Source organism: Rhopilema esculentum, chromosome 15, assembly GCF_057945365.1.
Source record: "Rhopilema esculentum isolate cy_ngs chromosome 15, ASM5794536v1, whole genome shotgun sequence".
NCBI lineage: Eukaryota > Metazoa > Cnidaria > Scyphozoa > Rhizostomeae > Rhizostomatidae > Rhopilema > Rhopilema esculentum.
In genome coordinates this window covers 1,925,220-1,949,238 of record NC_142829.1, presented here as the reverse complement: position 1 = coordinate 1,949,238, position 24,019 = coordinate 1,925,220, and the positions used below count along the sequence as shown (strand labels likewise).

General features: G+C 36.6%; 2 protein-coding genes across 4 annotated transcripts; one reads left to right on the top strand and one right to left on the bottom strand.

Annotated features, from left to right (window-relative positions):
• Positions 1-20: 20 nt before the first annotated feature.
• Positions 21-21,936, top strand: LOC135685263 (TIP41-like protein). Of its 3 annotated transcripts, none has more exons than XR_016144627.1 (8): positions 21-371; positions 1,333-1,512; positions 3,037-3,139; positions 9,558-9,689; positions 11,077-11,172; positions 12,347-12,409; positions 13,361-17,071; positions 17,398-21,936. XR_016144627.1 is itself a non-coding variant. In XM_065201134.2 (7 exons), exons 1-7 carry the CDS (start codon positions 259-261, stop codon positions 13,481-13,483), a joined length of 810 nt encoding a protein of 269 aa, XP_065057206.2. In that variant the 5' UTR covers positions 21-258; the 3' UTR covers positions 13,484-21,936. The 3 variants fall into 3 exon arrangements, 1 of the variants encoding a protein (XP_065057206.2); XR_016144626.1 differs by having other exon boundaries at positions 13,361-18,065; positions 18,096-21,936; XM_065201134.2 differs by having other exon boundaries at positions 13,361-21,936.
• LOC135685192 (uncharacterized) lies at positions 16,631-23,954 on the bottom strand. Its single transcript, XM_065201034.2, has 3 exons — positions 23,426-23,954; positions 19,134-19,484; positions 16,631-18,096 (listed from the first exon to the last, which is right to left on the bottom strand). The coding sequence occupies exons 1-3, from the start codon at positions 23,466-23,468 to the stop codon at positions 16,631-16,633; spliced, it is 1,860 nt and encodes a 619-aa protein (XP_065057106.2). The 5' UTR covers positions 23,469-23,954.
• Positions 23,955-24,019: the final 65 nt, after the last annotated feature.

The following is a 24,019-nucleotide window of genomic DNA, read 5'->3' as shown; positions in this document are numbered from 1 at the left end:
GTTAAAAAAGGATTACAGCAGGAGGGCAAGCTGCCTTGAACAAAAAACAGAAGGAAAACATTAGATTCGATGATCTCAAGCTGCAGTTGCTAAATGAATTTATCGATGGTAGATACATCTTGAATGCAGGAAGCACTTGGGTAGATAAGCAGCTAGTTACGTCGTCAAACAAAGGTGTCATTCGTTTTCCCGCCTTTTGATTTCAGAAGATTAAGTGCTTTGTGTTCAATTTTAATTTCAATCCAAAAAGCAATCAAAATGGAGAAAAAAATGGCAACAACTGTCAAACCACTCTCCAATGACTACAGTTTTGGACCATGGACCATTCACACAGTAAAAGGAACCATAATGAAATCTAACGATATCGAGAGGTGAACTATTTAGATACCTACTTACACTTAAATTTGATATGTAAGAAATGGGCGTGGTAATAAGAAGGTCTCCTTGTAAAACTGCGACTGATAAACTCAAGTTAAAATCTCCTAGAGAAAACGTAGATTTAATGTGTTAAATGTTTGTTAGATTTAGGGTGCATTCCAAGAAAACAAACCCCATGTCACGGCTTCTTATATCAGGGTTTTGCCACTGACTGATGACAGGGGTAATAGAAATGAGCATTTTTAAGAATCACAGAAGTCCAAGCAATCACTTTTCCAAATGTCTCAGTGACCTAAGCTGAAAACTTGTACTGATATGCAGTTACACAGTCTGATTAGCCTCAGCCTTGAAAACGTTGCTGCTTATAATAAGCAATATAAGAAACCTTCCTCGTCAATCATTTTTAACTGCTTTGTAGCTCCTACCTTAGAAACCTAAACTGCTCATGACTGCATGTAGCTAGATTCAATATGTTTCCAATTCTCTAGTGTTTTTGCAGATGCATGTACCATGTCATTGTAGTGCTTCAGACCAGAATATGAAATTCCAAAATAAATTTAAAATAGTGGTATTTTAAGTTCTGTTCACAGGCCCAGTAGAAGGAGATTTGCTGCAGAAAAACTGCCTAAAACAGCTGAAAGATTTCATTTAAAACTGCTATAGAGTGCAGACTGGTGAAAAATTGTGAATATTTGCTTATTGCGTCATATGTGTGATTGCATATAGCCAAAATCCTTTATGTTTTCAATCTCAGATGTAGGTGGCACATCAAAACTATGTGTGCAGGCCAGTATGCAGAGCTTGACAGTTCTGCAATGAAACCCAGCACATGTACAGTCATTTCAGTCATGTTTTGTGAAATTTATAAACCCTATTAAGCTTTATATATAATCTATATGTATTTGATTGTAACAATAAGAAATAAACACATGATTACATTTTGTGTTTGTACAGTGTTGCAGCAGAGCTTGACATACCTCAGTTACCTGAAATGCTTTTTGTGGAAAACAAAATGGAGATTCTGCACCAAAGTGGATTTGGACTCAGTTTCAATGCAACTGATGCATTAAAAAGAGTTGATAACAAACAGGATTTAATGAAAGTTGCAGTTGCAGAAGAATGGCAGAGATTAAGGTATCAGTTTCTGCAGTTCATACTCCTCCAGCAAGCCTTTGCTTGTCATCCTGGTGATCACCTACTCCTCTACCAACACCCACATAAGATGATATTGAAAAATTGTTGAGAATTGATTTTCATCAAAATATGATCTGATCTGGCTAAAAAATTTTGTTTTTAAATTTCGGGTTATCATTTAGTAAACAACACACTTATGTCTCTTTATGGCACCAATGGTTTTCTTACCAATTTTGGAGGCTGTGGTGTCAGAAACTCTGTGACTAAAGGGCTGACAGAAGGGTGATTCCATGTTAAATCAGCAGCAAAACATTATTTTGACACCCACCATCACAGAATTGGCTAATTTTCTGTCTAAAACAGCCTTACCATATGACAAGCACATCTGTAAAAAATTTTCTTAAAATTCAAAACCATTTAGAAGTTATGGGGATTTTAATTTTATCAAAATTCTCCAGAAGTTGGCACATGGCGGCCATTTTGAATTCCGGTTAGAAATTAAAAATAGAAACCCTGAAGGATTATGTGTTTGGATGAATTGGTCAACAAAAACTGTACTATTTCATGTATGGGGATTCTGAATATGCTATTAAATTCACCATAACTATCAAACCTAACCCCCCATAGTATCATTTGTGCCCCCTGTTTTTTAATTGGGTACTTCCAATGTCATTTTTTTACATCTATTAAAGTCTTGATAAAAAAATTTGACAACACCATTGGAGGCCAAATTTGGCCAGGAGGTTCCTGAGACATTGAACTTTAACTTAAATGAAAGCTGTCTTGGTCTTTTTCTTCATTTTCAAGTAATTGGTATCTAAACTTTTACAAAATTCATAATCGCATTTGCAGACTTATGTTAAATTAATCATTGTCTTTCATAGCATAGAACATATTTTAAAAAACGATAGGCTATTTAATATTATGTCTCCTCAGTAAATCTTAAGTAAAAATTCATTGCAGGTTAGATTTTGCTGTGGAAGGAAAATCTAATTATATTTTCTTGAATCAATTTCTCTTCAGTTTCCTTAAATTGGTATTGCCGCCCTGTAGCAGTCATTGGTGCTGGAACTTTGCATAAAATGTCTAGTTCTGGTACATTACATATATCTTTTCTTTTTGGCCACGAATAAGATCTGCTGGGGTAGCTTGGTTGCATAAAATTGACAAGAATGTCTTTATTTTCATTGTCAACTTCCATAACAAGTCCAATCCAGTACTTCCCATCATATGCAGAAACAAAAAAATCTGATTCCTTTATTCTAACCTTTTGGTCATAGTCAATTCTAACCTTCTAAGGGACTAATTTTGACTGCAGTTGTGTCAAAATACTCCAGCCAACTCTAGGAGTGGGTTTCCCTTGTGCAACTCCCTTGTTTCACTAAGCCATTCCCTTGTGCAACTCATAATTTTCTCCCATTCTGATGACCCTCATTACCTGATATGTCAGGTTTTTTTGGTTGCAATAATTAAGAGTTTCAAGGTTTCATTTAAACTTGATATTGATTGCTTCTAACTCCATAGAGCAGATACAGACGGCATAAAAGAAGTGGTTAAGCCTTTTGATTGGACCTTTACAACTGATTACAGAGGAACAATTGTTTCCAAAGATCCTTCTTCTTACAAGGTAGAAAATATTTTTCATTTATCATTCTTTTATTATACTGAATTTTGTTCTTTAGTGTATAAACTTCCCTCAAGAGCAAAGACAAGCAGGCCTGGTCATGCTCTTGTGCCCCTCCAGGCTCTCCTCAAATGCTGAAGACAGTGGCGGCTTGCGGGATAAATTTTTGGTGGGGCTGATGACGTAATATTCAAAATCTAAAGCCATAGACACGGAACGCCAAGAATAATAAAAAGCCTTTCCATTCTTTACTACCTCTACTCAACAAGGCTGTCATCATTTTGAAAGTTTCGATTGAAAAAAAACAAGTGCCACTATTAATCATGTATAATTTTTAATAAGCAAAGTATTCTACTATGTGAAATGTTGGTGTGCTCAGCTTTATATACTCAAGTCCGCTGGACCGTTTCTCTCTTCACAAAAAAGGGGGGTTTATGGGGGATGTCTATAAAAACATAGACAACTTAAATATGGCCAACCCGTAGACGATATCCTTTGCATTGCATATCATGGCAATTAAAAAATTTTTAAAGAACAAAAAGTTCAAACTGTTAATAATTAATTTTCATATGCCGCGAAGCTAAAATTGTTCCAGTTGAAAGCCTGCATTGGAAATATGCTTTATGCCTTTAGAAGGCCTACCGCCTAGCCTTCCCATTATGAGCTTATTTCAAGATCGGCACAATTAATTCTGATAAAGATTTAACTTGTATGCTCTATTTCAAAGTTTTAAAGCTGAAAATGAGAGTCATCGAAAACACGCCACTCTGCTGCGTTCCACTTCAAGATCAACATTGCCTATCACATCACAACAACAAAAATCCAGCTACCGTTGAATTGAATTATTTGGGGCTAGTTGAAACTAGCCCCAAAGGAATGCAGATTCGAGCAGAATTGGCCAATCAGAAGGCAGTCATCAATTGAATAGTTGAGTCATAAGAGGCACTTGATTGGTGCATTCTCTGCTAGTTTGGGGCTAGCCCCAAAAGCTCGGGAGATGGTTTCTGATACGCGTGTTTGTTCAGTTTTCGAAAGAACCACGGGCAGTGGGACCTAAAAAAACTAGGGAATGGACAAACAGTGAAACTCAAAGCAACGAAATTATTGAACAGTGCTAAATTAATAATGGACGTTGATTTTATTTATGTTTATAAATCTAAAACTTATTTTTGGAAATCTTTGGTGGGGCTGAGCCCCACTAGCCCCAATACACGAGCGGCCACTGGCTGAAAAGGAGCTACAGATTGCTCTCTTAAATTGCTCTAAAAAGCAAATTGCAAGCCTTGAAATAAATTTTTCCTTTGTTTCTGTTCATATTCATCAACAAATGGCTCTACTAGACAATTACTAGCAGAGCTGTTTTCTGCATTTTCACATTTTCTTTAGAATTCTGAAGGTCAATCTGCCATAATTGAAGAATTAAATGAAGAATGGAAGTCTTGCATTTTTAAACTTTGGCAATATTTGAACTTACAGTAATACCACTGAGAAATATAATCTTATGTTTTGAATGGGTCTTGTTCATACTTCACTTTGGGATTCAAACTTTCATTCTCTTTTCAAAAGATGATTTATTAATGGCTTTGTTTAAGCTTAACTAAAAAATATTTAACTGAATTTTTAAAAATATCAAGGCTGAAGAAAAATTAAGGTCTCATTTTGAGAAATTGTTACATAATGGAAAACTTTCTTGTTAATTAGCAATCTTTTCACAAAAGATATTCAAAAAACTCAGATTTTTTAAAAAATGTTTTATTCAGTTTTGACTTATATTTGTGCATTACAACTTATCATAGTGATTATGCAAAGGAGCACAATTGTGTTCCATTTCAAGATGAAATGAATTCATCAAGATCTTTAAACTTTTTTAACATGGATTTCCATGTATACATAATAATTCTCAAAGCCTATTTTGACTTCCCTTACAAATGAAAGGGGGAGTAATTTTAGATATTTGCTCTGAGCCTCAGATGTTTGCATAAAATTTCTAATTAATGTCATTCATGCATCTTTAGCTGTCAATTCACCCATCAAACCAAGTTGATCCCAAAGTTGGCCAGTTTTGGATTCTGGCCATACGTTTGACACTGATTCAGGGATTAACAAATGATAAATTCCTAAATAAATAAATTAAGCAATTCATTGTTGCCTGGCTTCTAAAGATTTTCTCTATAGTGCAGCCGCTTAGCAGTTGAATTGTGCATTTTATGATACAAGCATGAAATTTGGTACAAGTACACAGTTTGACACGCTAATTAAGATGAGATGCAGACCCCACTTGAAAAATGCCCCCAAATGCTATTTTTAGACTGGGGTACCTGTACCCAGTCCTTTTTTGGTCTTCCTCCATATCTTCTAAACAATGCAAGTTATAAACTCGAAATTTAGTTTTCTGGCGTAATTTGACATGCTGATTAAGATGGGATGCAGACCCCACTTCAAAACGCCCCAAGAATCTATTTTTAGTCTGGGGTACCTGTACCCAGTCCTTTTTGCCTTCCTCCGTATCTTTTAAACTATGCACGTTATAAACCCGATATTTAGTTTCCTGGCGTAATTTGACATGCTGATTAAGATGAGATGCAGACCCTACTTCAAGAATGCCCTCAAAACTATTTTTAGACTGGGGTACCTGTACCCAGTCCTTTTTTGGTCTTCTTCCATATCTTTTAAACTATGCAAGACATAAATCTGAAATTTAGTGTTCTGGCGTAATTTGACATGCTGATTAAGATGAGATGCATACCCCACTTCAAAGACGCCCCAAGAATCTATTTTTAGACTGGGGTACCTGTACCCAGTCCTTTTTGCCTTCCTCCGTATCTTTTAAACTATGCACGTTAGAAACCCGATATTTAGTTTCCTGGCGTAATTTGACATGCTGATTAAGATGAAATACAGACCCAACTTCAAAAATGCCCCCAAAAACTATTTTTAGACTGGGGTACCTGTACCCAGTCCTTTTTTGGCCTCTCTCCATATCTTTTAAACAATGCAGGTCATAAACTCGAAATTTAGTTTTCTGAAGTACTTTCACATGCTAAATAAGTTGAAATTAAGAGCCCACTTCAAAAATGCCCCCAAAAGCTATTTTTAGACTGGGGTACCTGTACCCAGTCCTTTTTTGGTCTTCCTCCATATCTTTTAAACTAGGCAAGTCATTAACCTGAAACTCAGTTTTCTGACGTGATTTGACATGCTGAATAGGATGAGATGCGATAAAATATTGAAAACCCCCAAAAAATATTTCCTTAGACTGGGGTATTTTTACCCAGTCTTCCATTGGATCCTATTCTTAAATGTGGAAACATGCAAGTTGTAAAACGGGAGTAATTTGACGTTTAAAACAAAATATCTTATAACAAACCTGAACGGTTCTCAGGCCTGGACTCGTTCTATACGGTAAAAACATAAAGAAAGTAATTGTCCTGTATTAGGATTATTCCTAACCTACCACAGGTCAAACTCTGCAACTCTTAAACTATTTTCAGCATATACCGTAGATTTATGATGGGGATACCTTTTACAGTAAACTGTTCGTTTAGTTCTCTGAACACTGACCATCACAACTGCATAACGGTGAGCAAGGGATGTCATATTTTCGACACATACATTTTCCACGGCAGTTCTTTTTGCACGCACAATGCTTCAGTTCTTTCAAGGACTTTGAGGCCTCTGGGGTTATCATCCATACTGGCAAAATGGAGCCATTCACCTCTTTCCATCCCCATGCAGTTATATCTGGTAGGTTTTGGATACATAGTAAGGACTGTCTCCAGACATGGCTGAAAATCAAAGCCCAGTGATTAGTTATCAAGTATGTATCATGCTGTAGCAATGGGCAGTATCAAGAGAAAAAAGTTCTAGTAGACCTATTTTAGAATAAGTGACTTCAACAATAAACAACATAAAAATCTAAAATTTCATTGTATAGGCATGTACGTAGCAATTGGTCACTAGTGTGATCTAATCTTACCCTCCTTGAAAAGCTGACCGAAGTGCATGTTGATGCAAAGCATCCTCTGTTGGTGGTATGCCTTCAACTGTCCTCGATTTCTTTGTAAAGAGAAACCTCCTTGCTTCATTCACTGAAAGACACTGAGAAGACCGATCGTACAGCAAAACCACGTACCTCTGAAGCAACGACATATGTTCATTGGTAACTGTATCAGGAGCATTTGAAAGAGAAACGAAAGTTTCTGTTATCTCAGGAAAAGCCTTCCAAACGTCCCAGGCAGTGAGTTTGCCTCTTCCACAAAATGAAGATAACTAATCACTGGGCTTTGATTTGCAGCCATGTCTGGAGACAGTCCTTACAATGTATCCAAAACCTACCAGATATAACTGCATGGGGATGGAAAGAAGTGAATGGCTCCATTTTGCCAGTATGGATGATAACCCCAGAGGCCTCAAAGTCCTTGAAAGAACTGAAGCATTGTGCGTGCAAAAAGAACTGCCGTGGAAAATGTATGTGTCGAAAATATGACATCCCTTGCTCACCGTTATGCAGTTGTGATGGTCAGTGTTCAGAGAACTAAACGAACAGTTTACTGTAAAAGGTATCCCCATCATAAATCTACAGTATATGCTGAAAATAGTTTAAGAGTTGCAGAGTTTGACCTGTGGTAGGTTAGGAATAATCCTAATACAGGACAATTACTTTCTTTATGTTTTTACCGTATAGAACGAGTCCAGGCCTGAGAACCGTTCAGGTTTGTTATAAGATATTTTGTTTTAAACGTCAAATTACTCCCGTTTTACAACTTGCATGTTTCCACATTTAAGAATAGGATCCAATGGAAGACTGGGTAAAAATACCCCAGTCTAAGGAAATATTTTTTGGGGGTTTTCAATATTTTATCGCATCTCATCTTATTCAGCATGTCAAATCACGTCAGAAAACTGAGTTTCAGGTTAATGACTTGCCTAGTTTAAAAGATATGGAGGAAGACCAAAAAAGGACTGGGTACAGGTACCCCAGTCTAAAAATAGCTTTTGGGGGCATTTTTGAAGTGGGCTCTTAATTTCAACTTATTTAGCATGTGAAAGTACTTCAGAAAACTAAATTTCGAGTTTATAACCTGCATTGTTTAAAAGATATGGAGAGAGGCCAAAAAAGGACTGGGTACAGGTACCCCAGTCTAAAATAGTTTTTGGGGGCATTTTTGAAGTTGGGTCTGTATTTCATCTTAATCAGCATGTCAAATTACGCCAGGAAACTAAATATCGGGTTTCTAACGTGCATAGTTTAAAAGATACGGAGGAAGGCAAAAAGGACTGGGTACAGGTACCCCAGTCTAAAAATAGATTCTTGGGGCGTCTTTGAAGTGGGGTATGCATCTCATCTTAATCAGCATGTCAAATTACGCCAGAACACTAAATTTCGAGTTTATAACTTGCATAGTTTGAAAGATACGAAGGAAGGCAAAAAGGACTGGGTACCCCAGTCTAAAAATAGATTCTTGGGGCGTTTTGAAGTGGGGTCTGCATCCCATCTTAATCAGCATGTCAAATTACGCCAGAAAACTAAATTTCGAGTTTATAACTTGCATTGTTTAGAAGATATGGAGGAAGACCAAAAAAGGACTGGGTACAGGTACCCCAGTCTAAAAATAGCATTTGGGGGCATTTTTCAAGTGGGGTCTGCATCTCATCTTAATTAGCGTGTCAAACTGTGTACTTGTACCAAATTTCATGCTTGTATCATAAAATGCACAATTCGTCCATTTTTTGAGGTTAAGCGGCTGCACTACTAGAGCCATTTGGAATAAGTTATATTTATCAATCAATTTTAATTGAGGAAGACATTTTCTTTGTAACCTGAACAAGGATAAGAACAAATCTATATTCCCATATGAACTTTTCTTATCAAATTAATCTTATTATAAAAACTTGCATAACCCTACCATATTATTTTTATATTCAGTTTGAGTTTTGTGACATTACTTTTTTTGTTATTTCCTGCCTAAGATAATCAATTTGATTAAGAAAACACTTAATGATAAAACTAACAAATCTAACTTTTATATCGGTTGAATTTTTCATATTGCTTTCAGCTGGTATGCCATTGTTGCAAGCTTTCTGTCATCTGACTGACATGGCTCGATCTGCTCTGTATTTGTTGGATTAAAGTGTGCATACACATTAAAGTAGTGTATGAAAAGTTGTGTTAAACTGTTTAGATGGTATTATTGGATTAGATAATACAGAAAATACCAATGTTTATCAACTAGGTTTCTTTTAGTAGCATATTATCTTGACTACAATTTGCAGTAAAAATGTTCCTTTTCGTGGATTAGTAATTGCCATTAGAATGTAATACAGTGTTGTGCTTCTAGAATCAGCACCCTCTCTCCTTTTGGAACTCTTTGCCTGATAGAAATGAAATGTTTGAATAAATACTTCCCGTCATCTACTCTAGGTACATGAGACAACAGAGATCATAGATTTGAACAAACTAAAGGTTAAAGAGCAAATATATTTTTATGAAGATGTCATATTATTTGAGGATGAGCTTGCTGACAATGGAATGGCATCACTAAATATTAAGATTGTAAGTCAATAATTTTCTTTTTCTCTATGTATAATGAAGGAATGAATTTATTTTACTTCTAAGTAAATTAGTAGCTTGTCTGATGTTCATATATAGTTCAAGCATGTCATTTTGTCTCCCTATTGCACTTCTCTAGAGTATATGGTCATGTTATGGTCAGGGGGTAGATTCAGAAATAAAGGCAGTTAGAGGGGAGTTTCCCCAGAAATTTTAAGGCAACGCCCTTCTCCCAGTCATCATCAACCTTAATGAGTTGACTGCATGGGTGTTGAAGAGAAACAGGGAATGGTATGAAACCTCGAAGCCCAAACCCTGGAAGTGCCCACAAATAGTTCATTCCCTGTGAAGGTTAATAAATTTATATCTAATGGAATCCTCTTTGGAGCCCTACCTCTTCTCGACAGCCCTTATTTCAACAATAGTTTATAAGCAGTTTATACAAAACAACAATGGGTAGCCAGATGGAGCCATTTGTCTCATGCATCCATCAACAATTGAATGAAGCACATAATATCCAGCTCCGTCAACAGTATATATCAAGCTCTCATTTTAGATTATTATACCTCATTTACTTTACTTTATTCTGACCTTTATGATAAGGGCTACTTAGCTACATTCTTGGCCAGTCGAAGGTGAGATTTTCAAACCGCCCCTCTGTTCCCCCAGCTCAATTTTGATAGCCCTGCTATTAAAGGGTGTTTAGCGATATCAACATGAGAAATTTGAACAACGATAATGGCTTCACGGTGTATGGCATATCTCATTGGCTCCGTTCATTTACGCCATGACAGTGCCGTCGGAACGAAATTCATATTGGGGGGGGGGTGCCCATTGTTTCCCTTCTCATTCAGTACACTGTTCACTGTTATAAAGGAAACATACTACAGTTCAACAGTTATTGGGGTGCTCTAGCCCCCCAGCCCCCAGCCCCCAGCCCCCTTGTTTCGACGGGTCTGCAAGACCTGATTGGCTGACGTCCACAAAGACAGAGACTGATTAGCTTCCCTTGTCAGATAAATGCGAGCAATGCATCTGCAAACTACGTCTAAAAGTTCAAGCTTCGAGTCACTTCAAATTTTTTACAGTTGCGTTAGGGTAATATTTCCATGGCCATAGACTAATTTCCTATAAGTACGTTCAATGAAAATGCAACGAAGAGGTGAATTAGAGGAGTAGAGCCATGCATGATTGTCAAGCCTATAATCTGACAAACACAATTAGGTCTGTTTCGTCCACCTGGCTCTGCTTCTGTACATGACTTTAAAGGGGTAAACTGTAGCCCTGAAAGGCGTCCAATCAATTATTTTTATCCGTATATTTGTGACTTTTGGAAGCTTTTCTTTTATCAACAAAATATGAAAATCGTTTACTTTTTTATCTTTTTCAGCGTGTTATGGCGGGTGCTTTCTTTGCACTTCTTCGTTTCTTTCTTAGAGTTGACAACGTTCTTGTCAGAATAAATGATACAAGATTATACCACGAGGTTGGTTACTAATGCTTTATTCACAATTATTTTTTTCTAGGTAAGATAAAACTTGTTATTTACAAAACTTTATCTTGGTAAGATAAAGCGTGTTAACAATCTTTTGGTGGTACAAAACTTGAAAATGGCTTTGAAAACGAAAATGGCTTTGAAAAAAGCAAACATTTGAGTAAACTAAAGCTTTTTGTCTGACACTCTTCAGAGTTTAAAACGTCAGAACATATATCGAAAACTCTACGCTAGGAAATATATATACCCAGTTGTGGATCGAAATAGGCATGTGCTCGCGTTTCTGATTGGTCAACCTCTACAGTCATGTGCTCGCGTTTCTGATTGGCCTATTTCGATTTTTGGTAAATCTGCAAAACACTTATTGCTACAACTTCAACGTTTCAAATTTGAGTCCTTAATTTATGCATGGAAAAACCTAGGATACGATTTTCAAAACAAGGTCTGATATGAATAAATTTAATTTTGTTTTATCAATATCATTTCCAAAGTATTTAATTGCAATATGGAAGCCTTTACTTTGGAAACCCGCTCATGGAAGGCGCAGCAAGAGAAGATCTGCTCTAACATTCATCGACCAACTAACCAAAGACACCAACGTAGCCAAGGAGCAGCTACCAGGAGCTATGGACGACTGTTACTTGTGGGGAAACTACGTGATAAATGTTCGACTGCGGTCGCCGTGATGATGATGTTATTTAATAAATAATTCAAATATATTCATGTGAAGCATTTAGTAAAAGCGTTAAAAATTTCGGAACAGATCTTCAGTTAATTTGCTTTGAATTTCACTGTTGTAAGACAAATTCCTAAAGAACTCCGCATGGTTGTTTCAAATTTTCTTAAATTTTTGGTTAAGTTGCTTTTATCAAGTATTTTTTAACAGTTTTTCGTTTTTAATAACTTCAATCCGCAGATAGTTATCAATTTCTGCTTACCTTTTTGTCATTATCTGACGTTTTATTTAGATGAAAAATACCTCAGTATGCCATATTTGTGCTTTTTCGTGCTGTTTTGAAACTTTGTAATGTCTGTTGTCTGTAGCTTCTTTGAACCCCTTGATTACAATAACCAGTTTTATCTGTTACCAATTGCAAATCAAGCATAAGAAATCCAGTCGCCCATCAGGGTTGTCGGCTGTTACACTCTTTATCATTTCTTGCAGACGGGCACAAACTTCTTACTACGTGAATATTCTTCAAAAGAGCAGAAATTTTCAAAGCTAAAGGTATGAATAAATTTTAACTTTCTTCTCAAGAAGTTACGTTTCGTAACATCTGTTCATTCTTGTCATCTCCACTTTCCTACTTTTCATATCTAAATTCCTTACCTAGGGAGGAAATATCAGCCAAGGAAGTGCTTGAATTTGAACAATATTGTTCCCTCAGAAGATATTGTCACATCCCTAATCAAATAAGATCTTGCGGCTACATTCCCTAGTCATAGGAAGCAGCGATTGGCCGTTGGTGCATCGGCACACACGGAGGCTTGGAACAAGAATTAACGCATAAACCTTAAAATCAGATTATAGATAATACAATTCCGCTTGAATAAGAACCCATGATGAAATTGAATTCTGCAACATCCAATGTAAAATTTAATTCTACGACATCTAACATGAAATTAACTCTGATAAAATTTCATTTGATCACAATTAAAACACCGGAAATATGGTTGTTTCTATAAATTGTTTATGTGAAAACTTACGAAATGTATCAGTGAATATTCAGTTTTAAACCCAAAACCTTAAACTTTTCATTAGAATATTGAATGGCTGCGCAACCAACTAAATGGAAAAGAGTATTAGTTATTAACTCTCTAGACCACTGGCCATAAAAGGTCACCATATTTGTTCATTGGCTTATGCTAGATTTCTTAATCAAAGGCTTGTTAAAAATTAAGCAAAAATTTAACTTTTCTATCACTGTTCTGTGACGTTTGCCCAGACCCCCTGTCTATAAAAGTTTGCCACTCACAAATAAACACTAGATGTATTGATTTAAAAAACATTTGCATAAAGGGAAGGGGGTAAAAAGCTTAGAAAAATGCTGTCATGACTTCAAGAAACAATCTTCCTGCGGTTATTCTAGAATTCTTTTGCAACGCTTGGTAGAAGAGCTAAATAAAAAAGCAGCTTCAAATTGTTGTTTTTCTTTCAATTTTGGTGTTTTATTTTCAGAATCCATTTGGCAATCCAAGTGATCTAGCAGAGCATTTAGAATATAAAAAGGAACTTGTTGAAAAAATCGAATTTTTTGATAGTACAAATCTTGCTACAAACAGCAGCACTGAAGATGGCTAAGAATACGAACATCAATATGTGTGAGTCATCTTTATCTACACATGTATGTTTGCTGCCTTAATTGCAAAATACAACCACGATTTTGTACATATTTTTCATATTTAATTGGTATTATCCTGTATTTCTCTGATACTTCAAGGTATTTTAAGTATGATGGTATATGGAGGCTTTAACACACATCCGACTGAATGTTGTAATTACTAATTATAGTACTTGGAGTTTATCGTTTTCTTTTTGTTTTTAAGAAACTTCAGAAACTCAGGAACGCCAGTGAATTTAATCGAAAACTGAAGTGCAATCCACAATTTATTGCGAATATTCGGAAAATGTTTCGTAAAATTAGGGAAATTTAGTGATTGCTAAGAAAAGCAAAAGTTTAGGGATAAATTAATCTTGAGGGAGAATAAATGTTCTTTCCTGAAATTGTAGGGGATCTTTCATCTAGAGTTTCTGTTTTATCCGTACGAAACTTTATTATTGTTGGGTCTTGCCCAAGTTAACGTCCCTAGATCAGTGGGAGAATTTGACCTTTTGGAACGATTAGGCAAGTGAGGGGAACTTTCCGAGTTTCTTTTTTCGTTGGCCTTTTTTCTTATGACTCGAGTGGATTACAAAGTATCCAATTTTCTATATATATATTCTGAGTCCTGTCCAATCTTTTTAGGGGGAGGGGGGCAGCTGCCCCCTAATCTCTCCATAATTTTTACCCTTGCCTTAGATTCGTTTCTTTGGTTTGAAGCTAATACGCAGTGGTCTAGTGTAAATATTCTAATGAACAATGGAATGATAATATTTAGGATGTTTAGGAATATTAGCAAAATTCATAAAAGATCCTTGGCAACAGGTTTCGTTAATCGTCTGACTTTTGGTCAGTATTTTAAGTTTATAATTCACTGATGACAGGCTTGATTTATGAATTTGGTGCCTTGTATCGCTGTAAGATACCCACAAATGTTTTTGTGTGGGAAAATGTTCATAAGATGCTCAGTTGTGAAATTGTCGGGCAGTTTATACACACCTAGTAATGGCTAAAAAATGTTAAGAATCTTGTCTCATTTTGTTGTGTGTCGGAGAGGAAGAGACTTTGTCTTGAAAATGGCTTTGAAAAAAGCAAACATTTGAATAAACTAAAGTTTTCGTCAGTTTACTCAAATGTTTGCTTTTTCAAGCCATTTTCAAGTTTTGTACCACCAAAAGATAATTTGCAAACTTTGCCTTCTTAAACGCAATACAGTCAGATCTGTCTAATTCGATCTCATGTTATTTTCACGAAGACTAAACGTTATCAGTTCTGTTGAAAATCACCTAATAAACCCTAACAAAAACCCAGTATAATTATTATCTCGATAATTTGAACTTTTCCTAATTCGGCAATTTTGTTAGTCCCCGCAGAAAAACTACGTTTCTAGTTAAAAAATTTTGAGAAATATGCTAGTGATAAAAGTACTTCACTTCATTAAATTATCTTAAAAATTACGTTATTGTCATTTTTGGCTGTTTTATTTAAATAGTTTGCTTAAATATTTGTTGGGGAGATGAATAAACCAATATTCGAGGAATCTTGGCCTGCCCTTTGCCGAGCTCTGAAAGACCAACGGCATTGTCTATTTTCTGTTGTATTCTTTTTAAAAGACCAAATAGGTTGACAATTCTTTATTTAAAATTTCTGTGTATGTTGCAATTCTATGGATAAAGGCTTTATGTAGCTCTTGTAGTGATAACTGAGGGAAACACCAGGATTTTTTTAAAACTTGTTTGAATCCAACACTTAATAATTCGAACATTTTGACGATCCCCCAGAAATTTCGAGTTACACAGAGTTGAATGTAATAGCAAAACCCTATCTGTTGCCGGTTTTTGATTATTTTTGCCGATTTTTTGCTTATTTTTGCCGATTTAGAAAATTTCAATTTAGTAGCTTTGTGGAGGCAATTGGACATCGATGACTTCCTAGCGCTAGGATTATTTTAACTGGTTAGTCTATTCGCAACTTTCAGATGCCTCATCATCTTAAACGCAGCAGCTACTATACCACTCACGTACGTCTGATACTCGCGTATCATTCAGGTTTTTGTAAATCAACTTTAAGAAATGATTAGTAAAATCAAATCAACACGATGATTAACCTTCAGATTTTCCAATCATTTAGAAAATTTGATTGTTACCTGAAACTTTGAGAAGCTTCCGGGGAGACATCCTTTTCATTTTATGTTAATTCCAGGTATCTGTTTAATGCAAAAGGAATGGCAGAATCGTTTACCAAGAATTCTGTGGATTGCAGTCTAATCCTACTTAATCGTGCTGTCGGATTAATCGTGCTATTGGATAAATTATCGGATTAATTAATCTATCGTTTTCTTTTGATAATCTTATTTGATTACAGGAAAGTGTAATTGGCCTTTCTAATGTTTGAAGTGCAGTAAATAAAGTTAATTGGATTTTTGTGTGCAAGTTAGCTTAATTGGATTTTTGTGTACATGTAAACTTTCTTAAAATCTGTTTCGAAATGAGTAGCCCGTCTGTCATCTAAATGATTGTCTGGTTTTGAAAATTTTCTAAGGGGGATTATGTAATGATCCTGCTAATAAACTGGATTATTAATTAATCCTTTCTAGCTATCATTAAACTCATCACGGCTATTGATTAATTGTATCTTGCGGAGAAGAATGGAAATAATTTTCGTCTGGTAGATGTTCTTCTTTGTAGTGTTTACATAAAAAAGTTATAAAATCAAATGCTATATTTTTTAAAATGTGCTGTTATCTTCAAAATATTTGCCCCTTTCCGTTTTTAAACGAGATCTGTGTACATAGAAAACAATTGCTAGTTGTCCTTCCATCAAACTTTGAGATAACGTTCATAGCCTCTTATATATCAACTGGATCTCTTCTACATTGTAAATCTAACTGTCTAATGGAAATGCCCAGTGTCCTCTCACACTCGTTTGTAAGTGGTCTGTGTGCTTCTTCCCTTGGTAGCTTTTCTCCCAAGGTGTAACCCAGCGGCTTGATTACACATGCAGTAGATTGCCACGGTGTTACTATTCCCAGAAGGGATTGATTGTGTAGCAGCATTCTACTGGAAACGGCAGTAATACGTTAGCAACCTGTTAGGATTTGGCTGTCTGTTCCTACAGATTCTGTTGACTTAATTATCTTTTGGGATGTATTTAAGTGCTACTACCGCTTCCAAGTTGTCAGCCTTTTCAGTGTGCGATTTCGGACACACTCTGGACGTGAATACTTTGGATTTCATGAAAAAGAACCATACTGTGAGGCCGAGAAGAAAGACAAAAGCAACGGGCAGACCGACAGAAAGGCCTATCTCTTTGTCAGATAGTTGTTTTCTTGGTGTAGCTTGTTTGTTTCTTAAAGTGGCTGTTGGAAGCAAACGAGAAGAATATGATAACCTCCGAGTATACTGAGCTTTGTAGCTAGAGATTCCTCCAATTTGCTGCAATGTTGTTACCGTCAATTTTGGAGTTTTCAAGGTGGAGGCAGAAATGTAGGATACCGTGTGCTGCATCACTGGCTCTGTCTGTTCTGTGGTATGCGAAAGATGGGATGTGCTTGGAGTAATTTTTGACGGGTAAGTAGAACTTTTCGTTTGTTCAAATTTTGTCATTGACATATCTGAGGTCTTCAAAACGTTGTCACTGTGGGTAACTTTGGTATTGGGTATCCTCGAGCTTCTTTGTACATTTGTGTCCCAAGATGATTTTTTTAGCTCCGAACTCGTGTGTGAATAAATTGATGACTTACTGATGTTATAAGCGCTTTTGTGAACTGAGTCAGGGTACAAAATGTTGCTTTCTGTAGACTTGCTTATGTAATTAGTTCCTTCCTTCACTGTGTCAGAATAGAATTGGGTGTTTTTTGTAGACTTGCTTATATAGCTGGTTCTATCTTGCACAGAGTCAGAATAAAAACTGATGCTTTTGGAATCCACCGATCTGGTGCTGCTCAAAACTCTAAGAATAGAAGATATCGTTGCAACAGTCAAGGTAGGTGCGGAGGAGCTTTTAAGAGTTGTTTTACCAAGAGCTTTAGAAAATGAGGACGACGATGTTAACAGAGAATCGGAATTGTATTCTGACACACTGCTGCTCGAGCTCTGTAGATTTTTGCGTTGGGAAGTGGAAATTTGGATCATCTTCGAACTTGAAATCGCAAAAGAGGTTAACATCATCGCTTCGTGTAACGCTGAATATATACTTGTTTGTTGGAGCTTAGAAGATTCAATGCTCTTAACTATTGTTGAATTCGCTGAAACCCCAACAGCAGCCGATAATGAAGCCTTGCTTGATTTTAGCAACGATAAAGTTGATTGGCCAAATGTGCTCAACGCTAAGTCGGAATGGTAGAGGGTTGACCGAGATATTTTGTTGTATTGTGATGTCAGTTGTATAAGGACATCAGAATTGAAATACGTTGATGCTTTAAGGACTTGCATTGAGGATTGATTTGTCTGTGACGTAATCACACTGTTGGTTACTGAATTCAAAGCATTAAACCAACTGGAGGTTGCTGCAGGCTGTTGGTTCAGGGAAGAGGTTGCTGCAGGCTGTTGAATCAGAGAAGAGGTTGCTGCAGGCTGTTCAATCAGGGAAGAGGCTGAAAAAAGATAGTACATTTATTATTACTTGCCTTAAAGTGGATTTCCACTTGATTCGCTCTGGTCGCACGACTGAGCAAATGCACATTCGAGCATGCGCAAATTTAACTTCTTCTTTCGCTGCAAATACGCGATCAGTCGTGTTCGCTGATTTGTCGATTCGCTTTGGCTCTGTATATTCGCTTTGGCTCTGTAGATGATGGCTAACATTGCCAAATAAACAATTTCAACCGGAATAGTTAAACCGAGCAGTGTTCCCGTACGATAAATTAAGTTCAAGATAAACAAAAGGGAAACGAACTGGTTAAGGTTCTCTCAACCAGTCATATTAGAAAACAGTTAATCTACAATGTGATTCCAATATAAACGATTAAAAATCGATATCCATAATATATTCTCTAGACATATACAATTTTAATTCCGTACACGCGTTCGTGTTCCAATCGAAAAAGAAAACAATCTCCATTCAAGCAATCCAACAATCACAATCCTATCAATGAATCCCTCCCCAACCTCGATTAAATCCTTCACATACTTCACGGAAATAAACTAAATAATACTCATTATTTACTACGCGTCCCCTACAGAGTCTCCATGTTTTCTAACAGTAGAAGTCGCGCACCTAGAGCAAATCAAGTGGAAACTGGCCTCTTCATAGATAACACCAGCATATGTAACACTACACTTAAAACTGTAACCATAGAGATAATTTGCAACCCTGTGGCCATATATTAGCCAATACAAATAGGAAGTGGACTGGGTTTGAGTAACCTGATGTCCTTGGTTCCAGGGACGGACAGAAAAAGGCGAATCAACAGATACGAAATTGACATAAGCCACCTGTCAATCATTATTAGCCAATCAATGAGCGATTGAGTGGAACCACACTCACTGATTGGTCGATTCTTGATGTCGGTTGCCTTTAACGAAAAGGAATAATTGATCATGTTTGAAGCTTCCTCGAAAACGCAACTACTGCTGCCCTCAGTATTCTTACTTGAAATTAAAGACTGATAAAAGGAACTGATCAACTTACGGCGTATTCGAAGATCTGTATCGGACGATATCTCCACGCCAGCACCATCAAACATCACCTTGCATCTAAAGACCCCTTGATCAGAAAGTATTGTACTGTTGAACCGCATTGTCATTTGTTCATGGTAGTCCAACCGGTCTCGGTAGATACCAATCCACAAATAATTGAATTTCGGTATTGTGATAATGTACTGATTGAAAGTCTCATATTCCGGGAAGTACTTCTCAAATTGAATCCGGAAGATCGGATGAATGCTCGGGACCGTCCATCTTAGCTCTACTTTCTCCGGCGGTGTGAAGTAAACAACAGGGCCTGGCGTGTCAATGAATGTGTAGTTTGCTGCCGTGTACCCTGGAAAAAGATACGATCAGAAGTGTCATTATGATGGGAGTAAACATGAACGGAAGGATTGGGGGGGGGGGGTGCACTAGGATTTCATTAACATGTTGAATCCTAAAGGATCCTGGCATCGTAACGAGCATGACAAAATCTAAGGGGGTAGATGATACCCAGTTACATTAAGGAGATAGATAGTACCAAGTTAAGAAATCTTCGCAGGCCATTTTTTTTTCAAGCCCCTTCCATTACCATCCTGAATGGAATGTTATGATTTATGGCGAAGCATATTTGTGCAAAAAACTATAATGGCGACATGTTTCGGATTATTGGTAAAGCCCGATCGTCGTTCCACCTAGCAGTTTTAGAATCTATCTACATAAGCACGAAAAAACCGCTACTGTGTAGACAAAAGGAGTTCGTTTTCACCTTAGGACTCCACTGGTAACATTCTAATAGGCAAACGGCACTGATTGGTTAACCTTTACAGTCATGTGCTCGTGTTTCTGATTGGCCCATTTCGATCCACAACTGGGTATATATATTTCTTAGCGTAGAGTTTTTGATCTATGTTCTGACGTTTTAAACTCTGAAGAGTGTCAGACGAAAAGCTTTAGTTTACTAAATGTTTGCTTTTTTCAAAGCCATTTACGAAGCATAATTATTAGATGTGAGCGAGTAACGTTAATTTTTCTGTTTTACGACAGGTGAATTACTTTGTGTGTTCCCTGCGATACAGAACATAATGAGAACCTTACCCATCAAATTTTTGGCAGATAAAATAGGGGCAAAATATTAGTTAAGTGGTACCAAATATTTGGTTCTTCGAATAAGCTTTATTTTCATTTGCTTGCTTCTCGCCATCTGTTGGTCCTGCCAATCATTAATTTTACTACTAGCAGTTTTTCCCGACATATTTCCTTTTATTTCTTCAAAAAGGTGTGTAACGGTTTGGATTTTATATTTATTCAATTTAGTAATGTTCCGGTTGCGTGTTAGAGTCACATGTTCTGTTAAGTCCTGTTGTGTTAGTGAACAACGCCTTTTTATGGCAATGTGTTTGTCTTTTAACATGTAGTGTGACGCTCGTATTGTCCTGTTAATTAGCTTCAATTTATGTTAATAGTATGTGTTGATCACGAATCACGATATAAGTTAGTCTTTCTGTTGGATCATTTGAGAAAACATCAAAGAACGATATCTTTTGTGTGCTACTTATTCAGGGCCTATCCCATCCCTCCACCCACGGGCTTGTTATACACCGGTTATTCACCTATTCACCGTCATGAGAAGAATCCTGACCGTTACAGGTGAAAATTAAAATTCGACGATTTCCTGCGCAAGAGATGGCTTTGCAACCACAGCTTATTGACGGGGTTATGCCAATCAATTTCACTTCAAGTAGCAAATATTTTCGACTCGACTTTATCTTATCATTTACCAGCCACATAGATCTTAGTATTTATTTTCATCCCTGCTATCATCCCCTATCTTTTAGCTGAATGACCAAGTAATTAAAAGCAAACACCGAAAAATTCGAGTCCAAGCACTCATGCCCTAGAAACGAGATTTTTATGGACCCGCCGCCCATCAAAGACGACTTCAAGGATTTTCTGCTTAATTGCTCGGTATCTTTTTTGCTTTTGTAAGTCTCAGTCATCTTTCATTGTTTTCGATTTTCGTCGCAAACTGCTTGTGTTTTGTGGATTCTTTCTATTGCTTTACTTTGCTGGGTTCCGTGACATAGCGGCGCTCCTGTTTAATAGTGGAATCTAGAAATAATGAATTTTTCAATAAACTAACAGCCTTATTCTTAAGTTCAAATTGCGCTCAGTATTACCCAGCATGCCATTAGGTATGCACAACGCCTGCTTAAATCGAGCAAAAAACTCAGAATGCAGCAAATTGTAGAGAAATTAACGTATTAGGATAGGTGAAAAGAATTTAAATGCCTCTGACTGATTTGATTATATAAACACATTTTTGTTTGCCTGGACGTCTTGAGAAAAAACATTGTCCAATGTAGTTTCACGTGTCTAGCCTAACTTTAGTCAGGGGGTCATGTAATGGCATCTACTAAGGAATTATTTCCTTGTTCAGTACATCAGATCTATGTAGAAAAGAGTCATCTTGTATCCTCGGCTACAGAATGTTTCTTTTAAGTTTCAGAAATAAAAAGAAAGGATGTTTTTAAAAACCAAAGCGCAGAGAGAAAGGCATTTCCTAAAATGAGCTTAACCGTTTTTAATAGAATTTCAAGTCTCAAACGTACTAAAACAAAATAGTTCATTAAAAATATTTTCCAACCAGGTCCAGCTTAAGAATAAATTCAGAATGAGCTTAGGCTCAAAATGAAAAAATTGTTAGATGAATTGTATTGAGGCTAGAAGTAAATTAGGTATTCTTATATAAGAAGTATGTACAGGGAGATGGTTAATTATCTTTGATATATACAACATAGTTATACTACAGCAAAAATGATCACCCCACTGACCTAAACCTAAAACTAGTAGTTTTATGATAGGTTTTCTAGAAATTGCATAACACACGAGCTTCTTTTCTCACCTTTCGTCAACCCTATTTCAGTTAGCATCTAATTTGCCCGACTCAACACCAACGTGAGAAGACATCGAGCAAGCAAACTTATTTATGCAATAATCGAGTTGACAAACCCAAGGAACTAACAGTTTGGAGCCAAAAACAAATACACATTCATGTTTACAAAACAGCACAAGGATAAGTTCAAATATTACTGTGAATAGTTCAGACTTTTAAGAAAGGCGGGATTTGTTCAATATTTCTTATAGTTTTCTCACAACAGGGGCAGTTCACTCTTCCAAATAGTTCGCGAGATTTCCACCAAAACAAAAGGATTTCCAGGGACTTTTAGATTAAACAGGAAACATTCCCATTAAAAATAACGAGATTTTCCTGAGGTGATTCGAAGTTACACAAGAAAAACTACTCTGTATGAGTAAAAAATTGTGTTTGGATTATGAAAATTTGAATTTTCAAACCTATAGATTATTCCTTTGTTTTTTGTGCTTTGACTTCTTTAATACATTTTAATCAGACAGACATCAAAACATGTTTTGTAACTTTTCGGGAATCTGTCAGTTCCTGTCGTTAGGTATCGTTTCCGTGTGGGTAACCGTTATCATCTGCAAGTTTTCTCTATTTTATTCTGACAGACGCTTTTTTACCGTCCTTTCATCGAATTATATCATGTTTCAAACAACTGACATGTTTTTAACTATTGGAATGCAGGGATGATGCAAGCCTCAAAAGAGAGGACATGAGAGCGCAGCCATGAAGTGGGGGCCCTTACCATGAAAATGTTTGAGAAACAACATCTAGAGGGCGTCGATAAAGGCCAAGACCCAAGCACATCCATATTTCTACTTTCCTCGTCAAATTTAGACCAAAACACAGCCATAATCCTGAGATATTCTGAAATATCCTGAAGACTGTGGGCTGGAAATGTCTGACCCATGTCTACCCCATTACCACGCCCCTGCTGGATCTTCATAAGATGTCGCCAAGATTAAATTCATAAGAGCACGAGGAACAGATTGAAATATTTGGGGCTCCTTCATTTCTCGTGCCTCTCAAAGTCATGCGTATTTACTTTTCCTCGCTTCTCCTTCTTAGCATACCCTCACTTTTTATTACTATAATCTCCTCACAAATCTCCTTTCCAGAAAAAATAAAAAAAACTCAATGAACCCAAGCATCTTTTATAGTCAATAATTTGGAAAAGAATCAGAAAACATCTCTTAAATGCTTTCAAACTCGCAAAACTTTTTAGGTTTACTATAAATGTTTTTCTGCGTGTTCAAAGCGTGCCACTAAGAGACTTCTTTCTGAGAAGTACTTTTCTCGCATAGCTATTAAATTAACTATTCAAGCATTCATCAACACATGGCTATTATATAAACGTAATATAATGCTGATACCTGTGCTCAAGAAGATCAATGCAAGTATTCCTCGAAAAGCCATTTTGATTTTCCATATGACAAATTTCTACATTATCTGCAATCGCATGCTATTGAACCAAATTCCAAATTATTTTTCCTTTTTAGCAACGCTGCAGAATCTTGAGACGTAAAGTTCTTCCTAAGAAAAGCCAATATTGTCACCTAACATTCGCCTGGTTGTGAAAGTGCCTTTGTGTCAAAGAGCCTGGGTCCATCGGAAGTTGTCACCCATGTGACCGATTCTGTATTTGAAATTCACTTGAGGTTGGTACGTAGAAATCAAGTGCACTCGACAAAGGCTGTCTTGTCTTAGTTGTACTCCACAGCTTTCTTGTTATTGGCTCCCAACATCCGATATGCTTCAAGCATGCAAGGGGTGCTATCATCGAATCATCGATCTCACAATCACAACCTACTGGATTTACTAAATAACAAAACCTTCTACATCCGCTCTTAAACCAGTATTTCATTAGTTCTTTCTAGCTCAAGTGGTAAATCCTTTGATTGAGTTTTGCAGGAGACTTCAGAGCAACAAGCTGCTGAATGCAAGCTTTTGTAGCACGAGATACGCGA